This window comes from Aulostomus chinensis, chromosome 16, assembly GCF_037954235.1.
Source record: "Aulostomus chinensis isolate RoL2024-O1b breed Wild chromosome 16, RoL_Achi_v1.0, whole genome shotgun sequence".
Taxonomy (NCBI): Eukaryota; Metazoa; Chordata; class Actinopteri; order Syngnathiformes; family Aulostomidae; genus Aulostomus; species Aulostomus chinensis.
In genome coordinates, this window is record NC_141335.1 from 24,299,966 (window position 1) to 24,318,947 (window position 18,982).

General features: G+C 48.2%; 2 protein-coding genes across 4 annotated transcripts in view; one reads left to right on the forward strand and one right to left on the reverse strand.

Moving 5' to 3' along the window:
- Positions 1 to 5,482, forward strand: part of tasp1 (taspase, threonine aspartase, 1) — a 30,369-nt gene extending 24,887 nt beyond the window's left edge. For both annotated transcript variants that reach the window (XR_015109516.1, XM_086180853.1), the window contains one exon: positions 2,680 to 5,482. Coding sequence is in view for 1 of the 2 variants with exons in the window: in XM_086180853.1 (XP_086036979.1) it covers positions 2,680 to 2,772 (93 nt within the window). In the remaining variant the exon portion in view is untranslated. The remainder of the gene's footprint in view (positions 1 to 2,679) is intronic.
- A 3,876-nt stretch (positions 5,483 to 9,358) lies between these two features.
- On the reverse strand, positions 9,359 to 18,796 carry ism1 (isthmin 1). Of its 2 annotated transcripts, none has more exons than XM_086180200.1 (6): positions 18,109 to 18,796; positions 13,919 to 14,140; positions 12,790 to 13,093; positions 11,145 to 11,288; positions 10,943 to 11,032; positions 9,359 to 10,330 (listed from the first exon to the last, which is right to left on the reverse strand). In XM_086180200.1, exons 1-6 carry the CDS (start codon positions 18,241 to 18,243, stop codon positions 9,813 to 9,815), a joined length of 1,413 nt encoding a protein of 470 aa, XP_086036326.1. In that variant the 5' UTR covers positions 18,244 to 18,796; the 3' UTR covers positions 9,359 to 9,812. The 2 variants fall into 2 exon arrangements, with proteins under 2 accessions (XP_086036326.1, XP_086036325.1); XM_086180199.1 differs by having other exon boundaries at positions 13,919 to 14,143.
- Positions 18,797 to 18,982: the final 186 nt, after the last annotated feature.

Consider the following 18,982-nt stretch of genomic DNA (forward strand, 5'->3'; position numbering starts at 1 on the left):
ATGTGTGCATGGCCTTGTCTGGCAGTTGTCCCATCTTAGTGACAGTTGCCCCTGGGGTACCAGGGGCCAGAGATCGGGCTTTCACAAAAAAGGGTATCTTGGTGATGGATCTTCCTGCAACTGGAGGGGTGAAGTCAAGCGAATTCAGTAGCCTGTTCAGTGAGTGGACAGAGATTTCCCCTGAGGCAGGATACAGTGCTGCCCTCTGTGGAAAGAGAGGAAGGAGACAACAGGCAGTATTGGCACAGGAAGAGTCAGTCACCTCTGATCCCCCAGTGGATGTGTGACTCTCGTCTTCACAGCTGTGCCCCCCTCGAAAAACCTTAGCCATCGTCACCCCCTCCCCACTCTGTCTGCCTATAAATACTCCTCTGGCATCCTCAGGCTTCAAGGGTACTTGCTCATGACGCAAGTGCACACCCCCACAGACAATGAATGGCCATCTTTGTTGTTGAACTTACATTCTGGACAACAGACCAAGTTGTTAATCTCACCCCTTGGTGGAGAATTAGGTCGGTGTGTGAGGTAATGATCTGGTCAACATTTAGTCTCGGTGAACTGGTAATATCTGGCGCAGGTGCACGGAAGCAAGGCCTTCCAGCCCAGTGGAATTCTGCTGCATCCACAGCTGTAGGCTTGGCTGAGTGGCAACGACACAAAACCCAGGTATGCAGTCCAGGCATATTTAGTAATTTACCAGTGGAAAGCTGACAATCCCAGAAAATAAAAGGTTGAAAAAAACCCTACTCAATACCAGTACTGTGAAAAACGAAGACAAGCTCAGCCCAGTACTCTAGATGCCTTTTTAACTCCTGCACCCTGCAGCTCTCCACTCTTATACTTTCTTCAAAGCAGGACCACAAGTGGGAGGAAGGGAAAACAGGAACTCCGGCCTATTTCTTTTTGTCATCTGGCTTCAACTAAGAGACATTGATTGTTTGATAATCGCAGTGACATAAACACCTGGTGCATACAATATCTAAACAGATCTAATTGAATGAGCAAACATACTAAAACTCAGTTTTGGCGAGTCTGTAGTGAAGAAGAAATTTAAATCTCATTGCTTCCTGATATACAAATAAACTCCAATTCGGCATAATTGGTGCTGTTGAACACTTAACAATAAACACAAATGTCTATGCCGCATGTGATCCTGCATCTTATTTTACTCTTACCCACCCCACCTCACTCCGCCGCCACCAAAAGTGACCCCTGTGGAGTCCTGGAAGGGAAGTCTGCTGTGTAATTGTCCTTCAGCTGGGCCAGTGGTCGATGTTTGTCTTCAGGGTGAACTTCCTCCCTAACAAGAAAAGCCTCAGAAAGAAATGAAGAGTGCCCTTTTGATGACAACACATTCCTTCTTCACCACAGAGTGTGTGCCTTCACGCCTCCTGCTCAAAGTCGAGGCTCTTCAGAATGGGCTTCATGCTCAGGGAGTCCCTCGTTTGTCCTCAGCATCCTGTTTGGCTCCTTTTCCCACCGCACATACCTGCGTAAATGTGGGTTGTTAAAACCTGGGTCAAAAGCCGATTGATCACTTTCCCATTGTAAGTGAGTGAGGGGTGGCCTTTCTGTTTTGTTTTTTGTTCCTCTGGTTCATCTCATTCAACATCACAAACACAGTGAGCAAATTCTGGCAGCTATTATTTTCTATCATTTGCTCCAATCTATCTTTGAAACTCTACGCTGTTAGAGCGTCACTGCTGTAACGCAGACAAACATAACAGCGCATCTGAAAGGTTACCTGTGGAGACGGCAAGCTTCACGTTTCCCCCTGCATACATTGTTGGTAGTGGAGCCCTGACCAACCGTCATGTGGGTCGAAGAGCAGAAGCGCTGGGATTGTTCCCATCAACACTAAACCAAGCCTGAGTCGATAACTACTTGCATCGACTGCAGACTCATTTGACCCTGGAAGTGAATGCTGATTAAACTTGCTCCCATTGCAGACATAAGCCAGGTGTCGTTGGGTGTTAGCAGGGTTTTTTTGGCGAATGAGAAAGGGGCTTCCGCGAGGTTTTTGAAGGGTGCTAAATGGTTCAGGAGCAGGGAATGAAACGACAGTACAAGCCAACCCTGCCCATGGTGTTCATAACCTGAGACTCGATAGAGCCAGCAGCTCTCCGCCAACTTCATGGCTTCTCCACTCCTTAAGGGATTACCACCTTCCCGAGCATGAAACCCAAATACTGGGCTTCTTGCTTGGCTCGACAGTCAAGCTTGCCTCTTTGATTTTGTGCAGCACTGTCTGGAGATTACTCAGATGTTCTTTCCACAAGTTGCTAAATGTCATGCATCAAGAAAGTTCCCTGGCCAGAATCCTGTCCATCAAGCGCTGGACAGTTGCAGGGGTTGCAGCATTGCTGCAAAGTAAAAAAATATTCCAGTACATTCCTGAGGTAATATTTGTGATTGAAGAGAAAATTTTCACCCCGTGAGTCTCATAACAGAATAAACATTACTAATTATCTACATCCATTCAAAATTTTAACCAATTTTGCAACTTAAATTACTCAAACTGAATTCATGGATCCAAAGGGCTGTTTTAGATTTAGGATCTTTGATCATCACCATCAAGAGATCAAGATACTGTTAGCGGTCCTTCATTTCTCCAAGTAGCCTTTCCTCGGGTGTGTAACTTTTCTAATTGTGTGCATGTCTGGTTTTTGTTGCTTTCAGACACACATATCCAGATTACCACCCGGGACAGTTCCTGGTCAGTCCTTGGCCATCGAGGGAGGTGTCTGTCGCTTGACGAGCGTAGTGGAGTGAGCCACATTCGCCTTTCTTCTTGGTTTCTAAAGCAACTCAAAGCAATACTCCAATACAAATACACACCTTTGCGATGCTTCAAGTAATAAACTTTAGCTGTTTTAACAGGTGTTCAGGAAGAAGGGAGGGCTGTTCGCTTCTAGTTAGTGCACTTAGACTTCCCTTTGGCACTTTCAGCCTACAGCATGTGCTCCATGACCCCCTGCAACACGCGCGCACACACACACACACACACACACACACACACACACACACACACACACACAGTGTCACCTGGATTAGACTTGACGCACCATTGCCTTGATGCACCGTTTTTCTTTGTTACTCATTTCCAACATAGAGTGGGTTCCCTCCTTTTGTACATAAGCTATTATTTCTATTATTATTATAATAATAATAATTATTATTATTAATATTAAAGGTAAACAGGGTGGATGTTCAAGCTATTTTGTTTTGCTGAACAGATGTGACTGCTTTCAGATGTTGAGCAATTTCAGTGCAAGATCTAATTTGTTGTTATGCTTTTCAAGTATAAAAAGATAAGTATGCACCTTTTTTGAATGCCTGCTACTAAGTTGAGTTGCAGCGAATGGAGCATTGACAGCAGTGAGAGTTTAACAGTGGCAATGTAACAGGAACACACCTTCTCTGTAGGAAATACGTTTGTTTTCCATCCTTCCTGCAACCAAACAAGGAAATAGATGCACTTCCTTGTGCTGTGTTCAATGGCTGAGACTCACAGAGACCAGCTGACTGCTAGTTAGCTTAGCACAGTGAAATGGTGGTCGGTGGAAAGAGTTAGCATACCTCCGTCAAAAGTCATCTAATACACTTTTAACCAAATCGGCCTTTGCCTTTATTAATTTAAATAAGTTTGTGTATAAAATTTGTTGTGTATTAACTCGGCCCGACTGACTCAATTATAGCCATTAGAGCATAATTGGTAAGTGGCCAAAAGTTGGCTGATTGATGCAGATTTCAATATAGAATTTTAAGTGGTAAATGTCGTTTAATGCGGGGTTTTTTTCTTAGAAATTATGTCCTTGTGTATCCAGTAGAGGGCGCTCCGACTCCTCTCATGTCCTGCTCCACAGCAACCCCTCCGAGTGAGCGTGAAGTAGTGTACCTAAAGCCAACAGTGCGTGCGTGATAAACCCGAGCAGTTGGCCTCAATGGTAAGTTTGTAATAACTAGTTTGTGAAATAAAACAGTAACTTAATTAGTTTCTCATTTCCCAGGATGTGTCTCGTTGTGTCTGTCACGCTTCCCTGATATTACCAGTTGAGCGTGACATATGTTAGCAAGCTAAAGAAAGTTAGGATAGCCTAGCCTAAGTATTAGCTACCTAGCTAAACTAGTTAATCTTGTCTGTCACGGCCCCATGAATGATGTAACAGTAACATTACAGTACCTCAAAGTAATGTTACGCTCACTCAGGCAGCTGCAAGCTTCCAGACTAGATAAGACCGGAGCAAATTAGGCTAACGCTTGAATAGATGCATTACTTTGTAAATGTTGACCTGAGGATGGTGGGTGTTCCCTTCAGTTTAAACCGCTGTAACGAGTGTTGGGAACTATATTTGAGCCATCAAAAGCAGGTATTTTTTTCTGTTTTTATTCCCTGATATCAAGACTGGCACTGACCTCCCAAAAATTCCATATCGTTTGTGCCCTAGTAATAACAAAGTAAGAAGAAAGTTAGTAAAGTATGAGATTTTATCATTCTAGAATCAGAACGGACGCAGTGATGTCACAAAGCACATCAACAAAACAGTAGTTGTCAACTCGAAGAGTGACCGCTGCCGCTCATCATGAAGTAGGTTTTATTTATAAGGAGAGGATGAGGATTTCCTCCGAACAAATCCTTAACTATCTGATGACTTTTGAGGGAAGAATGCTAACACTTCCCATCCGCTACCATTCACTGTGCCAAGCTAACTAGCAGTAAGCTGGTCTCTGTGGATCTCAGCTCCCTAGTGCAGCACAGAAGAGACACAGGTTTTACACAGGATTCTGGTTGGCTGGGAGGGATGGACAGAAACTGCATTTCCCAAAAAGTTGGCATGTCCCTTTAAAAACATTCAGAATAACTTACATGTATGCACTCTCTCTCTCTCCCGTTGTCTCGCTCTCTCACGCACACACATTTTTATTAATCCTTCAGCATACTGTATAATGTAGCATTCCATGCATCTTAGATTGTGATACTTTATAACCATTACAGCCATATGATTTGCTTTATAATGTGAATACATAGCTGTTGCATGTAGACAACCTCCAGTACGCCACTTCTCCATCAGGTGTTGACCAAGACGCATGAAGGTATGCACTTCCACAATGATGCTGATTCTATAGCACTCAGGTAGCAGTAACTGATCCCAGCTTGACTGTTAGTCGTCAATGAAAACACAATTTATATTTATAGAGTAACTTTGACAGAGACGTCCGCGGAGAGAAAAAGGACGGCTACAAGGGATTTTATGCATTTTAGAGCCCATGAAAGCTGAGATTTGTACTTGAAAAGGTCTAAATTGATTTGTTTGGTTCAGTTACTAACAAGAATTCCAGTCTCAACAAAACTATTATAGAGCTTGTCTTATCTTTACTTGAAAATGCAACTAATATAAACCTGTATAAGCTATGGAAAGGTAATTTGTGCACAGCTCTTTACCGTGCTTGAGAAGTAAATAAAATTTATGTTGCAACTTTTCTTGTGTCCCAACTATCTTTAGCGTCTCAACACTCAAGACATGAAGCCATATTCGTTGAATTGTAGTGTTTCTTTTCCAAAAAAGACACACGTTGCTATTCGGAGAGCAGTTTGTTTAAGGCCTAACAGACAGCATCATAATCTGAACTGCGGGCTGCCAAAAATGTATAGTCTGGGAATAAATTACATGCTGGACTGTTAGTGGTGTGGAAAAAAGAACTCAGCAGAAGGATGTGAGTGAGGAGAAGTGCTCAGCATGTGAAATGAAATAGTAAAAAGCTAAATACTTGTAACAGTGACATCACTCTCAAGGGGGAGAGTTTGTGTCAAGCTGCTGGATCTGGATTGGGGGGGGGGGCGCTGTGCTTGGGTGTGAGGTAGGACAACGTATTGATCACATCCACTGCCAGTTTGCCTTTCAGGTGTAAATGTCGCACTCCTTTGACATTGTGTAGCTGACAGGTCAGGAGGAGCAGCAGAATGGTTGGGGGGGGGGGGGGGGGTCGCGCCTCGCTGTTTGTTTTTGTTCCACAGCCTCCTGACCCTGTTTTGATCTTGAAGGAGATGGATGCCCCTCACCCACGCTCACACCATCCACCATTAGCTTGATTATGTGCTATTACAGAGCACCCACTTTCCATTAGAGCTAATCTGTGTTGCTGGGAGACCCTCAGCCCTATTCAGCGCGGAACCTTGCCCTTCAAACATCATCCCTCTCTGTCCTAGATCCCTTTTGCTTTGAAAAAGGATCCCGAGTCTTTAAAAAGTGGACAGGGTCCTGAACCATTCAAGGTGTATCCAATGCCTCGCGCTCAGCAAGGCTCTTAAATGCAAAACAGACGGTGGAGCAAATAAAGATCAAAGGCAGCAGCCTTGCCTGCCTGGCCTGCTGTCCTCACATGCCAAGCGCCGCTGTCACAATGAATCACAGCCATGCAGCTTCCGTGCTCATGCAGCAGCCTCTCGCCCCACCTCGAATCACCACCTCAGGGCCACCGACCCCTCGTCACCGTTACAGACGCGTACAGGGTCCAGACCAGACAGTGTTTGGGCTGGCTGGGTCACACCAAGCTAGGATTGACCCCGAGGAGTGAGGAGTGTCAGACGCGTCTCACCTCTAGACATCAAGGTCTTTTCTCACCATCCTCAGAGTTTCAAACATCAGTCGGGTGATTTATTCTCTCTCTTCTCTCAGGACGCAAAGTTCACCCATGTTTTTCCAAGCAAATTGAGTGTTATATTAAAAATAAAGTCCGATGGAATCTGACCACTGGCACATTATTCTAGCTTTGAATATAAAAGCTGTTGTAGTAAATCAGCCAGAAGTGGAGCGCCACATTTGTTGAGGTGGGCAAAGACAATTTTTTCCCACTGTTCTCATTTGTCTGACTGCTTTATTATATTTATGACCAGTTCGCTTTAGGTTGAGCTGTTGAAAAAGATGGGGGGGGTCCCCTCTGACAATCCCGATGTTCCCTAGCTAGATGAGGTCGCCCCGGCGTAGAAGGTGTAGCTGCAGCCTGGCAGCGATGTCTGGGCAGCAGGGGTTGAGTGAGACACCCTGGCCTCTCAGATGATCCTTAGCTTGACCTGTTTTTTCAGCTGTACCCCCAGAACCCCCCACCCCCACCTCAAGGCTTTGTCAGAGATGCAAGTCCAGGGGAAGCAGAGTGGGACAGAGGAACACAACAACTAGATAAGCAACCTCCTGGTCCAGGTCGGCCACTTCAGATTAAAAGACTGAAGACGAACCTTTTAATTAGACCCGCGGTGGAGTCGGGCCCCTGTGGTATTGTGGTGCAGACACTTCCTGTATTGTGCTACACCACCCATAAAGTAGCAGATTGCGGGAGTGAGTGAAAGAAAGTGAGGGAGTGCAGCTAAAAATGACTCTGCCACATCTGCTCCGCGCCACAAAACAAAGAGATGCCGATTGCCACCATGTTATGCCTCGTAGTTATTTACCTACTGTACGGCAACCCCTACAATCAACTCCAGCAGGCGCAACAAGCTGGAGAACACTTGAGCCATTGAGCCTTCGCCTTTACGACATCAACCCAACCGGCGTTCCTCCTCCGTTTAACTCCTCTTGTTCTCTAATTCCGACATCTCGCTCTTCTGTGGAGTTCTACTGAGCGTTCCCAGAGCCTGCCCTGTCAAACCGGGTCGAAAACAGCACAACTACTTTGGACGTTCATTCCTTCTCAAAACAAAAATAGAGGCAAAATACCAACAATCATATCTTGGTAATTCTTAATGAGCCCTTTCAGATCCTTGACAATATACCACTAATATGGTGCTTTGCATCCTTTGAAACATACCAGAGTCCCTGAAATAGTAACACAAAAACGAGGCCTCACTGACGCCCCGCAGCCAACAAGTTTTCTCTGTACACGCTGTACTTTCTGGTCTATATGCCTCATATATTTTCACATCAATTACAGCAAGGCTTTAAATCCCTCTGTCCCTACCTTCGCCTTGGCGCAGGAATGGCAGCGCAGGTTAATTAGTGAGTGTTTGCAGGGACGGGAGGAGATACGAGAGGAAAAATGAGGGAGGTTTGGAAGTAATTGCTGGCTCTCCAGACGTGTGGAGCCCATCTAAGAGGAGATACGGGGGCCCGAGGAGGTATCAGTTTGAGTTTATGTCGTAATATTTCAAAATAAAGGCGCACATGCTGCTTTGATCTTCATGGCCTGTTCAGCTGAAGGTCTGCTAAGATAACAATCCAGGCTGGTCACTGTAATCTTAGCCTCCAACTGTGCTTTTACTTAGGAGGAGGAGGAGGAGGAGGACTTAAAAAGAATGCTTCAGTCTGATGATGCAAAGTCTGCATCTAAATGAATCTTTCTGGGTGATAAATGTGTGGAATACAAGGATGCACGTGGAGGAATTTCGGCGGAGCAGTGAAGTGACTGTGTGGTTGCACGTAGCGCCTCAGGGGTGTGGAACGTGCTGAGGCCTGCTGCGTTAGGAAGACCAGCCCTGCACTGGGCCCTGCTGTGCCGTACACAAGACTGGAGGAATGAGGGCACCATGAATGGCTGTCTCTGTGCGACAGTGACTGCAACACTCCGGTGAGAGAATGGTCAAAGGTCCCTGCTATGGTCAGGCTGCACCGTGTGTGTGCGTGCGTGTGTGTGTACACTGAGAAATTACTTAGGAATGCGAGGATACATGCCAAAGACAAAAATAATTTGAGTTGCATCGAAGGGAATCTTACCCTCCTTGGCCTCTGGAGAAATATCACAATCCCATCAAAAGGCCTGGCCTGCGAGCCACACTGGATGGAACTAATGGAAGTCTTGTGCACGGGCTTAAGCCTGTTGGAGGACTTTAATTGTTGAGATGAGATGGCTTTTTTCCTCCTGTCGCAGATGAATTTCCCCTGACAGCGAAGCGAATACCAGTTGATCCAACCTCTCTTGTTCCTTCTCCACTTTTTATTTGTATTTTCCAGCAACACACTCACTGACTTTTTAAAAATTTATTTATAGATTTATAATCTCAAAAAAATTATTTCCGTACAGTTTCAATCACACACTCTCTATTATTCCTAACTTGAGACAGGGATACGCACATTGGTGACACAAGTTTGAGCAAGAGAGTTCGCATTCAGCCATATGTGAATCATAGACACTCGACTCAGACACAGCTACAACTTAATAAATACTTTACAAAAAACAATGCAGGCTTTTTACAATGAAGATCTGCTCCAGAGAGACAGAGGACACTGTTGTAAATTATAAGTAAAAATAATACAAAAAAATGTGCATGCTAAATAAGCAATTACATGAGAACCTGGATATTGCAAAATGACAAAATGGGAACATTTTTCTACCCTGTCTTCAGCCCCCGCCACCACCCCCCCCCCCACGCACACACACACACACACACACATACACATTCCTCAAGGATCCCATTTTTCTATTACCACAGGCCTCTCAGGTTCACCAGACATACATAAACGGGGACACAATCTAAACGGACATTCCTAAAAGAATAATTTTCCCTTTAACAATAGAAATACTCCCTGTAGTGACCAACCGTTTAAAAATTTGAGAAAAAAAAAGTTTTCAGAGGCACATTTGATTTTGATTTTTTTTTTTTTCTTTAAAAAGGCGCATTGTTTTGTGCCCCGATTTGGTGAAATCAAGAGAAGTCCGTAGTCTGGTTCTGTTTGAATCCTGTCAGTCCAAAAGACCAGTAAGTCTTGTTCCTCAGAGCCCAAAGTTTGTGTGGTTTGATTCAATAAAAATGGTTTCATCACCATTTCTGAGGTTTGGTGGAACATGTGAGCAGTGTATTAGTCTGTCAGCCTTCGAGGGGGCTAGAATTCTCTGGCCTCTTCAAACTGCTTGTAGTAGTCCTCATCCTGAGGGTTGTCCTGACACTTCTGTCCGTTGTTGGGTGGCCTGGCCTGGTTGTAGCGGCTCCAGTCCCCCTTACATATGATCCAGGGTAAGATGTCCACTTTATAGTGCAAGTCAGCTGAGAACTCCGTGCTGATGAGGTTGGGCGTGCCGGCCCCTTTGCCGCGAGTGATGAGCTTCATGTTGTCGTCGTAGCAGCAGTGCTGTGCCGCCAGCGTGGTGGACTCCAGAGTCAGCATGGAGCGGATGCAGTAACGCGCCGTCGGCTTGTAGATCTCCAGCTTTTCTTTCGGCCCGCTGGCGTCTTTCCAACGGAAATCTCTGCGGGAAAGAGCATCGTGTACGTCGGCTGTGCTGTACGCCACCTCGGTGGGGTAGGAGCAAGGGCAGCTGGGGAGGTCACTCGCCACTTTGCTCATGTATTTCTTCAAGAAGTCGCTCTTGCAGTTCATCCATCGCTCACAGCTGTCTGTGTCTGGAACACACAGAGACACTTTTAAAATTCGACACCTTGCTCCTAATGAGACGGTGTAATGTCTGACATGAAGGTGTGTTTTCCCTGAAGTGATTAAAGCTCGCAGACAGACGGCGAGGGAGCAGAAGCGTTTGGTTCTGTACACATTTACAGGTGCTGCTGGTGGCACCAGGAGTACAGCAGCACTACCAGACCTCTGGCCCATGATTGCCTGACTGTGGTGGGCTTGAGCACGCTGCAGGCGTGGCGTCTTTCAGTTTTTCTAAAGCCATTATTCCCAAAATGTTGTGTCAGGCCAAAAAAATCTACAGTATTCTCGAAAACCCCTCCCTCAAAAATATACAGGATTTTATGGTTTTCCAACCCGCATTTTTGAAGACTCAACTCTTCTGATTGAAAGTCAGTTTGGTAGCCAGCGCTAGTTAGCAGCAGCGGTCTGTGCTCTTCCTGCCTGGCTACACATGTCCATCCCTCTGCGCCATAATGGAACGCAGCCGGAGGACGAGTGTGTGCAGGAACGCTGCTGCCAGATGACGGCCTTTGATAGTGCAAGAAGAAGAACAGTTAAATGAGGAATGGACCGACATGTGGCAAGAGGAGGCCGCGTCTTACCAACACCAAAGAGCTCCGTGGCATTGAAGCCATCTGTTCCAGCTAACAGGCTCACTTCAGTAGCTGCTGTCTTGAAGGCGTCCTCAATACCTGCAGAGATGAATGCACAGTGAAGGGCGGGTCAGAGGATGAAAGACTCCTCCATCAGCACATGCTCTTACAAATCTTCCTCTATGGTTTCAATCCAACATCAAGGTCCTACCTGGGCAGTTGGGCAGATCACAAGTCCTGGACTCTGTGGCTGTACAGGCGTAACCACATGACCTGGTTCTCTTCTGGTTGCCGTTCCCACAGGTGACGCTGCACGCTGACCAATTGCTCCAATCCCCTTCGCCATCCATGTAGTCTGAAGCAGAGAGAAGGAGAAGCTGGGATGTAGGCCACATGCTGGACTTACTCAGGCCTGTTAGCATGCCTCACTAATAATAAGTGGAGGGAGGACATGAAAGGGGAAGTGGGAGGCCCAAAACTCTCTTGACTTTGCCCCTTAAAGCAGATACCAGGCAAGGTTGTCCACACACACACACACACACACACATGCTAACAGAGCTTTAGCACAACTCCAAGGCGATAGGCGCTGTGTGTGAAGTAACAGGGAAGAATGAAACTAATTGCAACAAAGCTACAAGCCATCCAGCAGGTAAGTTACCAGTAGAAATGTTCCCCACTGCCTGAATATCTCTGGCACACTCACACACACCCTGGACACCGTTCAGCTGCTCTTTTCTGTGATTCATTGGTTTGAAAATGGAAAGTGAAATGGCAACAAATCCTCTTTAACTCCAATTATTGAGCCGATCGCCGTAATGGGTATACATGGAAACAGTTACGCTCAGCTCCGCAACCGCCTCACCCCGTCCACACACACATCTTGAAAGCAGCGCTCCATCAATGAGGAGAATTAATGTGGGCATGTTGGGGTGGAAGTATTTCTGGAGGGAGTCCAAACCCTCCTATACACCCCCCCCCTCCCTGCCACTGCCATCTGCCCCTCATTATGAGTCCAGGGCAGCTTCTCTCCCCTTTCCATAGGTTGTTCTGGCCGTAGAGCCGGTGGCAGCTCAGACAACACTCTGAAAACAAGATAATCATTCAGAAATCATGAGGATAACCAGCCCTCATTCCATGGATGAATGCGCTCTGGTGATCTATGACCCTCCCTGCCCTTCCAGTCTGACTCCCGGGGTTTAAAACCATGACAGTGATGAAGATAGAATATTTCCTTGTCCATTATTGCTGGATGAAATAAAGGATGACTGACAGCTGACCGCAGCGATAAGCCCAAAACATTAAACATGGGCTTCAGTTTGACAGCGAAAAGATTATAAAGTCGCACTCATAACCGCTGTGGAGCAAGTGCAAGTGGATAAAATGACATTTTCCACTGCGCACGCATTCCTCTTCAACCACCTTGGTTTGGGCGTGTGACAACCCGGACCGGACGCGTACTGTATGACAGTGAGTGTAAATTCTTCCAAGGCAGATTTATCTGTGGGGTTACTTTTGGAGGGTGTTGTGAGAGTGGAGTGGCAGCCCAGCAGTGCGTCTGGCCCCATTCCTGCTGCTGAACGTTTGATGCTGCGAGGCGTTTAAACTGTGTCCCGTAGCTAGCTCCACGCCACCGAGGCATCCGTCTCGTAAAAGAGTGTTAAAGGCTTCAATCAGCGGCACCTAAAGGCTCGCCGGGGATAACAGCGCTTATTATGGTGACAAATTAAATCAGCCAATCTGCAAATTACAGATCTCACATCAGACGCTGGAAATGCTGAAGACCAGAGCTCAAATAAGAGACCGTGAATTCTGCTAAATATTCTACAGCGGGCATCCGACACTCCTGTGATTCTCACCATATTCGGGCGGACCTTTGCCTCCTCCTGCTCCTGCTCCTCCTCCTCCTCCTCCTCCTCCTACTACCGCGACACCTCCTCTCCTGTCCCAGTCCGCCGGCGGCCTGAGGAAGTTACTGTCCTCGCTGTTGCTTCCATAGGAGCGATTATGCTCCTCGGTTTGATGGGTGGTGGAGGATGATGTGGAGGTGGAGCGGGGCCACCAGTTCCTCCAGTTGGGATAAGCCCAGTTGGGTTTACTCTCCTTGCGGAGGCCTTTTTCTGGCTCGTGTGCCTCCAGCCCATCCACCACTTCAATGGTCACCTGCAGGAAAGACAAGCAGGTCATTTCAACTTCAAACTAGAGAACGAATGGTTTTCATATCAAACAGAATGGATCAATCGGGTGTACGGAGGTGACACTTCCTGCTACCCCTCCACTCGATTCTACCCCCTCCCCCCCTTTCTGTCCCAACACATGTGCCTCCCAGATGAGCTGGGACCACCACCCCTGCCCCAAAGCCACCCTCCCACTTCTCCGGCTCCCTCCACCTAAACACAAAGTTCAAAGGGCTACTCAGCCTCCTCCAGACCATGAAAGCCAGATGAATCCGAGGATCAAAGCCACCCCCCTCCTCCCCCTCCTCTTCTCCCACAGCCTCACGCCCTTGCTCAATTGGTTGCTCCTCTCCTTTCCCACATCTTGAGATGTTAATACACTTTGTTGGTCCGCAGATTTAACAGTGATGCTCTCAGAAATGGAAAGACCCCCCGCCCTGCCCTCGCCGGATTAGACAGGAGAATGATTTAAACATGGCAGCGGTTACCCAGCCAGCTGCACACGGGGGGACTTACGGGCGAGGGCCGGCCACACATTTACATAAGCTACCGTCCATCTTTCAGCGGCCGCCATGATGGACAAGAGTGTCAATCTGAAACCTCACTGCAGGCCAGGAAGTGTGAAAGGAGACAGATGGAGGAAGGAAGGAAGCGAGGAGGATGGGGTAGAAAAAAGGGGGTAGTGATGTGCGCCAAACTATTCTCCTCCTTCCTGTTTGCTCTTCCTGCGCTGCCTGCTTGAGTAGCCATGTCTTACGGGGGAGGCGAGGCGTGAATGCGTGGTGGCAGGAGCACGGACACACATGATCACCTGAATGTTTGGATTCTGTCCATTGATGTCGGCTTTGGAGAGGTCTGGGAAGTTGTGCAGGTCTAGCAGGAAAGCACCAGGACTGTCCTTGTGAATGTTACTGGCAGCACCTTGTGCCCAGGGGAGGGTGGCAGGACGGTGGGCCAACCGATGTTCTGGACCAGACCTCCGGTTTTCAGGAGCCAGTCTGGCCGATGAGCTGCTTTTTGCATTTATAAAGTTCTGCTGAGGAGAGAGTAGAACATAATAATATGAACTGAAGAGGCTTAAACATTTTGATTAAAACATCTTCTTGTCCTGTAAGTCGACAAGAATCTCGCACAAGTCGTTCATGCGACCTTGACCTCTGTCGTAAATCAGACAGTTGGCTCCCGGCTTTTCAGGAAAGAGGGAGACACCAAAACAGCGGGACAAACATGTGACTCCTGAGTGATTTAAAGAAGATATAATGTGTCTGGAGGCTGCCTCCAGGGCTGCTGTCAGTCCGACTGTATGTTTTTCCATTTTTAACTGACGTCCTATGCTGCTGCTTCGCCGTGGTAATGTGATGTGGACGTATATAGCATGTTCTGGTTCTGGCTGCGAGAAAAGAGCGACGCAGACATACAGAGAAGCCTAAGCAAACATAGCAAAATCATTACTTCTGGCTTCTTGTAGACAGAAAAACATATGGTCCTCTGACACGGGGGCTGTAAATTCATCCCAAAAGGACAGCTGAGGCATATGTCCCCTGTCAGGTATGCATAGAGGGAACAATTATTCCTCAATTGGACAGACAGCCATAAGTAGTCAGCAATCATCCATTCTGGGGTGGCAGAAAATAAGAACAAAGAAAACCATCAATCATGCCACTTGTTTGCTTTTTTCATGTCCCATTTCTTCCAGCCCAGTGCTTTTGCGGCCGGGCCGAGGCCTGAGAACATGGCAGCAGCGCTGTACGGTTGCGGTGGCCAGTCACAGACAAAGTGTCAACTCAGCCACATTGTGGTGGGCATAAAAGCCCCCAGTGGAGCTGTTTGTGTCCGGCCAAGGTACACGCCGGGACAATATCGCCGCTGTAAACGGAGCCGCGCAGCACGAGGGGAAGGATTAGAAATGTACATGAAGCTTTAATTCAACCGCAAAGGGGATAGTGGCTGCACTTTCACATCCATTTAGTGTTGCTTCTCCTTAACAAAGGGCAGATGGAGCCAATATGGTGGATTTCAAAGAATTCACATCTCCTAATGTGCCATAATTAAAATAATTGCCCATAATTTAGAGGAGAGAGAGTTCTGCGTTTCCCCTTGTAACCACCCAATAAAGAGACTTTTAGATAAGATAATGAGGGTATTTGTTCAACATCATAAAAATTTCAGGAAGATTCTGAAAACACGCATTCCTTTTAAAACCACTCGTTTCGCTTCTGTCACCAAGCATCTGAGGCGGAGGACAGAGGAGGGACGATTCCATGTTTGTGCGGTGCGTTCTTTTGTGTGAGCATCATAGGATCCTCTCTAGTTCTGTCTCAAGCACTCTGGCTTTGAGATGACCGTGTGATAAGACCCGTCCTTTCAAGTCTCCGGTCTCCAGAAGTGACTCGGTGCCGGCTGTGGATGAGCTCCGGCCTCAATCACAAAAGTAAATGCACACATAAAAGACCATTAAAACGGGGCGATCTGGTCTCAGGGGACCGCTTTCATGGTTTAGATCAACATTAGATGAGACCACACAAGTGGCTCTTGAATCTTGACATTATTGCATTCGAACTCGCTGCCAGAAAACTCTTGACTACAGCTTCTCTTCTGTCCTCGCCGCGCTCGCAGCGTCTCTCAGTCGCACCTGCCACTTCAGCAAATTAGGATTACTCCTCCACTCTCTCGCTCTATAAAAATGAAGCGGATTGTTTCAAAAAATACCCAGGGGTGTATTAATCCTTCATTATCCAATGTAATCCCACCCAAATATTCTGCTGTATTACCCTTTGCAGGCAGTTGATCTGACCCTGATTTAAACTGGATAGACTGCACCGTATCCCGATGAACCTCATGGAAACCCTCAGCTAATCTGTTGTTTCCAACTAACGCAAACACATCCATGTTTAGTCAGGTAGATTATCAGATTACAGCCCAGACAGAAACGAGGAAGGACCGCTGCCAGTTGGACAAAGACAAGTTGTCATAATTTCTTTTAAAACTGACCTGAAAAAAAGTTGATAAGACATAAAGAAACACAGCAGAAGGCACCGCTGGAAATGTGCAGATTTTGATATCAAATTTTCGTTTTCTGACATGAGATTCCACTGCGGTGTTTGAACGCCTCTGCTTCTAATTGGTGTGACGTGAACGAGACAGTAGTGAGTAGACAGGAAAGCTTTGCTTTAACCTGCAATCACAAGCCATACCTCCCCCTGTGTTTCACACGCCCAAATTACGGCGTCTTCTCTGACTCAGTATTTTAGCAGGATGATTGATGAGCAACAGAGAATCGTGGAGAGCACAGGAGACTCAGTCACAGGGAAGGCATCGCGGGGAGTTTGCCGTCGCGTCAAAATAAACTCATCTGTCTTCTCCTAACGACTCTCAGTGGAGGTGAAGACCAAAACAGACGGGAGGACGACTGAAACGCAGCGTCTGGGTGCTTCACGGCCCCCATCCGTCCCCCGGGAGCTTCCTCAGTGGGCCGCATGCTTTAATTTGGAGATCAAAAGTGACAAACCATTCCTCAGTTCGGTGGGGGGGGGGGGGCTCCCAGGATGTCACCCCCTTCCCCTCAAAAGCCATGAATGAACACACACACACAAACCACCCCCTCTTCCTCCTCTCACAGTGTCTTCTTTTCCCGCTTCCCCCCTTTTTTCCACTTCGTGGGGGCTGCTTAAAGAGGCATGACTGCATTTTCAATTGGGAACAACTCAGCCCCCCCCCCCCCCCCCGAGTGGGGGTGATGGTGGGGGGGCTGGCAGGAAATGAAGCCACATTGGGCCAGATGCTGTTTGAGAACGCTTCCTGTCACACACCTCACCGGTGTGAGTGTTTACATGGTGGATCTGCCGAAGGGTGGAGGCTCGTTGTCTCTGGGCGTGGGAGGTTTGGTCACTCGGGTGTCTGCCGTGTGCCTGTGAGCGGCGTTTTAAACCTGACACCTCGGAATGACAATGCACCCCCTGGGCCGTGACAGGCCCGGACCACAGATGACATCACCGGCCTCAGTGGTGCGCCAGCGGAGCGTGCACGGGCCTGGTCTCAGCGTGGGGTCTGAGGGCGGAACCTCCGGGTCAGCATGGACCAGAGGTGAAGTCGGAATGGGAGGTGTTTCCGCCTCGGCGGGGAATCCCTCCCGTCCAATCACACGCGCATCTGCCAAATATTCCATTGCATTCTTGGAATATTTCACGTTCTGCGTTCCTGAACATGCAGCTGATCTCAGACCTGCTGCTGCTGCTGCTGCAACGCCGCTCATCTTTCTGATAGAAGAGATTCTCCTGACCCCCCCCCCCCCCCCCAGCACTAATAAAGCATTTATGAGGTGTCAACATTCCAGCAGGCATAAATACCCGTTTATCACCGGGACATGGAGAGCATATTTCAGTAGCCAGCTAAATATACATCAAAAAGCATGTGAAGGATGCTTAACACTCTCTAAAAAAGCCTGTTGATCCCGGACCCGTCTTAACCCCCAGGTCAGGATTTAGGGCTCCGCCGGAGTCTGGACACTTTATGCCGATGTTAAAATAGGCAGTTAAAACTATTAAACCCCCACTTAAGGGGGGGTCGTGTTGTCAGGGGGGCCAGCAAGACCAGAGCTCAGCGCAGGTAGTCAGAGTACTGGCTACAGAGGCTGTAGTACCTGTTGCCATGTGAGGCAGATTGATCAACTTCTGGCAACTTTTGCAGGCTGGAGGGGAGGGAGGAGGAGGAGGAGGAGGAGGAGGCTCATGACTGGATGACAGTGATGAGCCCATGATGAGAGAGAAGCGCCTCCAGCCAGCATTTAACCCCCTAAAACAGGAGGCGTGTCCTGAGTGGCGGGCTGATCTCTGACCCTGCATCGTCTTGCAGCCCTCCGCTGACTGACTGCCGTCCCCGGGGGACACACACACATCAATAACCCTCCACCTCCTCCCCACCCTCTCTCTCTCTCTCTCTCTCTCTCTCTCTGTTTTCGCCCCAACACTGGCTCATGTGCGCTTCTGCCTCCACGTGACTCACCTCCGTGAGTGCTGCGTCCGGGCGGATCACCGTGTCGTTCCCCTGCGGCAGCGGAGTGCTCCGCAGCACCGTGATGTGTAAGGTGAGGAGAAGTAGTCCCAGGAGCAGCAGCAGTTCCGCCGCCAGACGCACCATCCTCCTGACGCGGCCGCCCTTAGAAGCCTGCGGTGTGGCCGGAGCTCCGACTCCGCCTCCTCCCGGTGCAGAGACCCCAATCTCCGGATCCGCCGGGGACGAGGAGCCGCAACACCACTTGGGAGCCACGTCGGGGATCAGAACAGCAAAAGTTAGGGAAAAGGAGCGGAGGTGCAGTCCAGGAGAGTCCACTTAGGAGGAAGAGTTCATGTGACCGGGGATCCAGATGTGCGGGCTGGTCCCTGAATTCACAACAAACCGGATTACAGCTGATCGGTTAATATCAGTGAGATATTCGATCCAGCTGAACTCTCTGGTGTCCCTCCACTTCACCGCCTCTCTCTCTCTGTCTGTCTGTCTCTCTCTCGACTTTTACTCCACTCCGGTCCTCATGCTGCACGGCGGTGGTCGTCTCTTCAGGGTCTTGCAACTCAAACTCCTTCTTCATTCATCCATTCTGGAGCGGGTCGAGACCCCCGAGGCTGCTGCTGCTGCTGCTGTGCGTCCCCGAGGTGCAGCTCGATGAAACTAGGGTTCAGTGGGACGCGCACGCTTGTCTTGTAGGCTCCTGAGGTAGTTTTATACTCTACGCCCCTGTGTGGCGCCCTCCCCCCCGCTTAACTCTTTCATCCCTCCCATCTGGTGGAGGGAGCCTCCAGGAAGTGAGACACCCACCAAGTAGACTGTTGGCTTGTTTGTCACAAGATGACACAGTAAAACAACTATTAAAGTATGTGAA

What these genes read in the sequence shown, in the direction of transcription:
- ism1 (XM_086180199.1), bottom strand. Translation starts at nt 18,243, where the DNA reads ATGGTGCGTCTGGCGGCGGAACTGCTGCTGCTCCTGGGACTACTTCTC. An exon ending in TGATCTGCCCAACTGCCCAG is followed by an intron (nt 11,033 to 11,144) that starts GTAGGACCTTGA and finishes TCATCTCTGCAG; the next exon opens with GTATTGAGGACGCCTTCAAG. An exon ending in CACGGAGCTCTTTGGTGTTG is followed by an intron (nt 10,331 to 10,942) that starts GTAAGACGCGGC and finishes TGTGTGTTCCAG; the next exon opens with ACACAGACAGCTGTGAGCGA.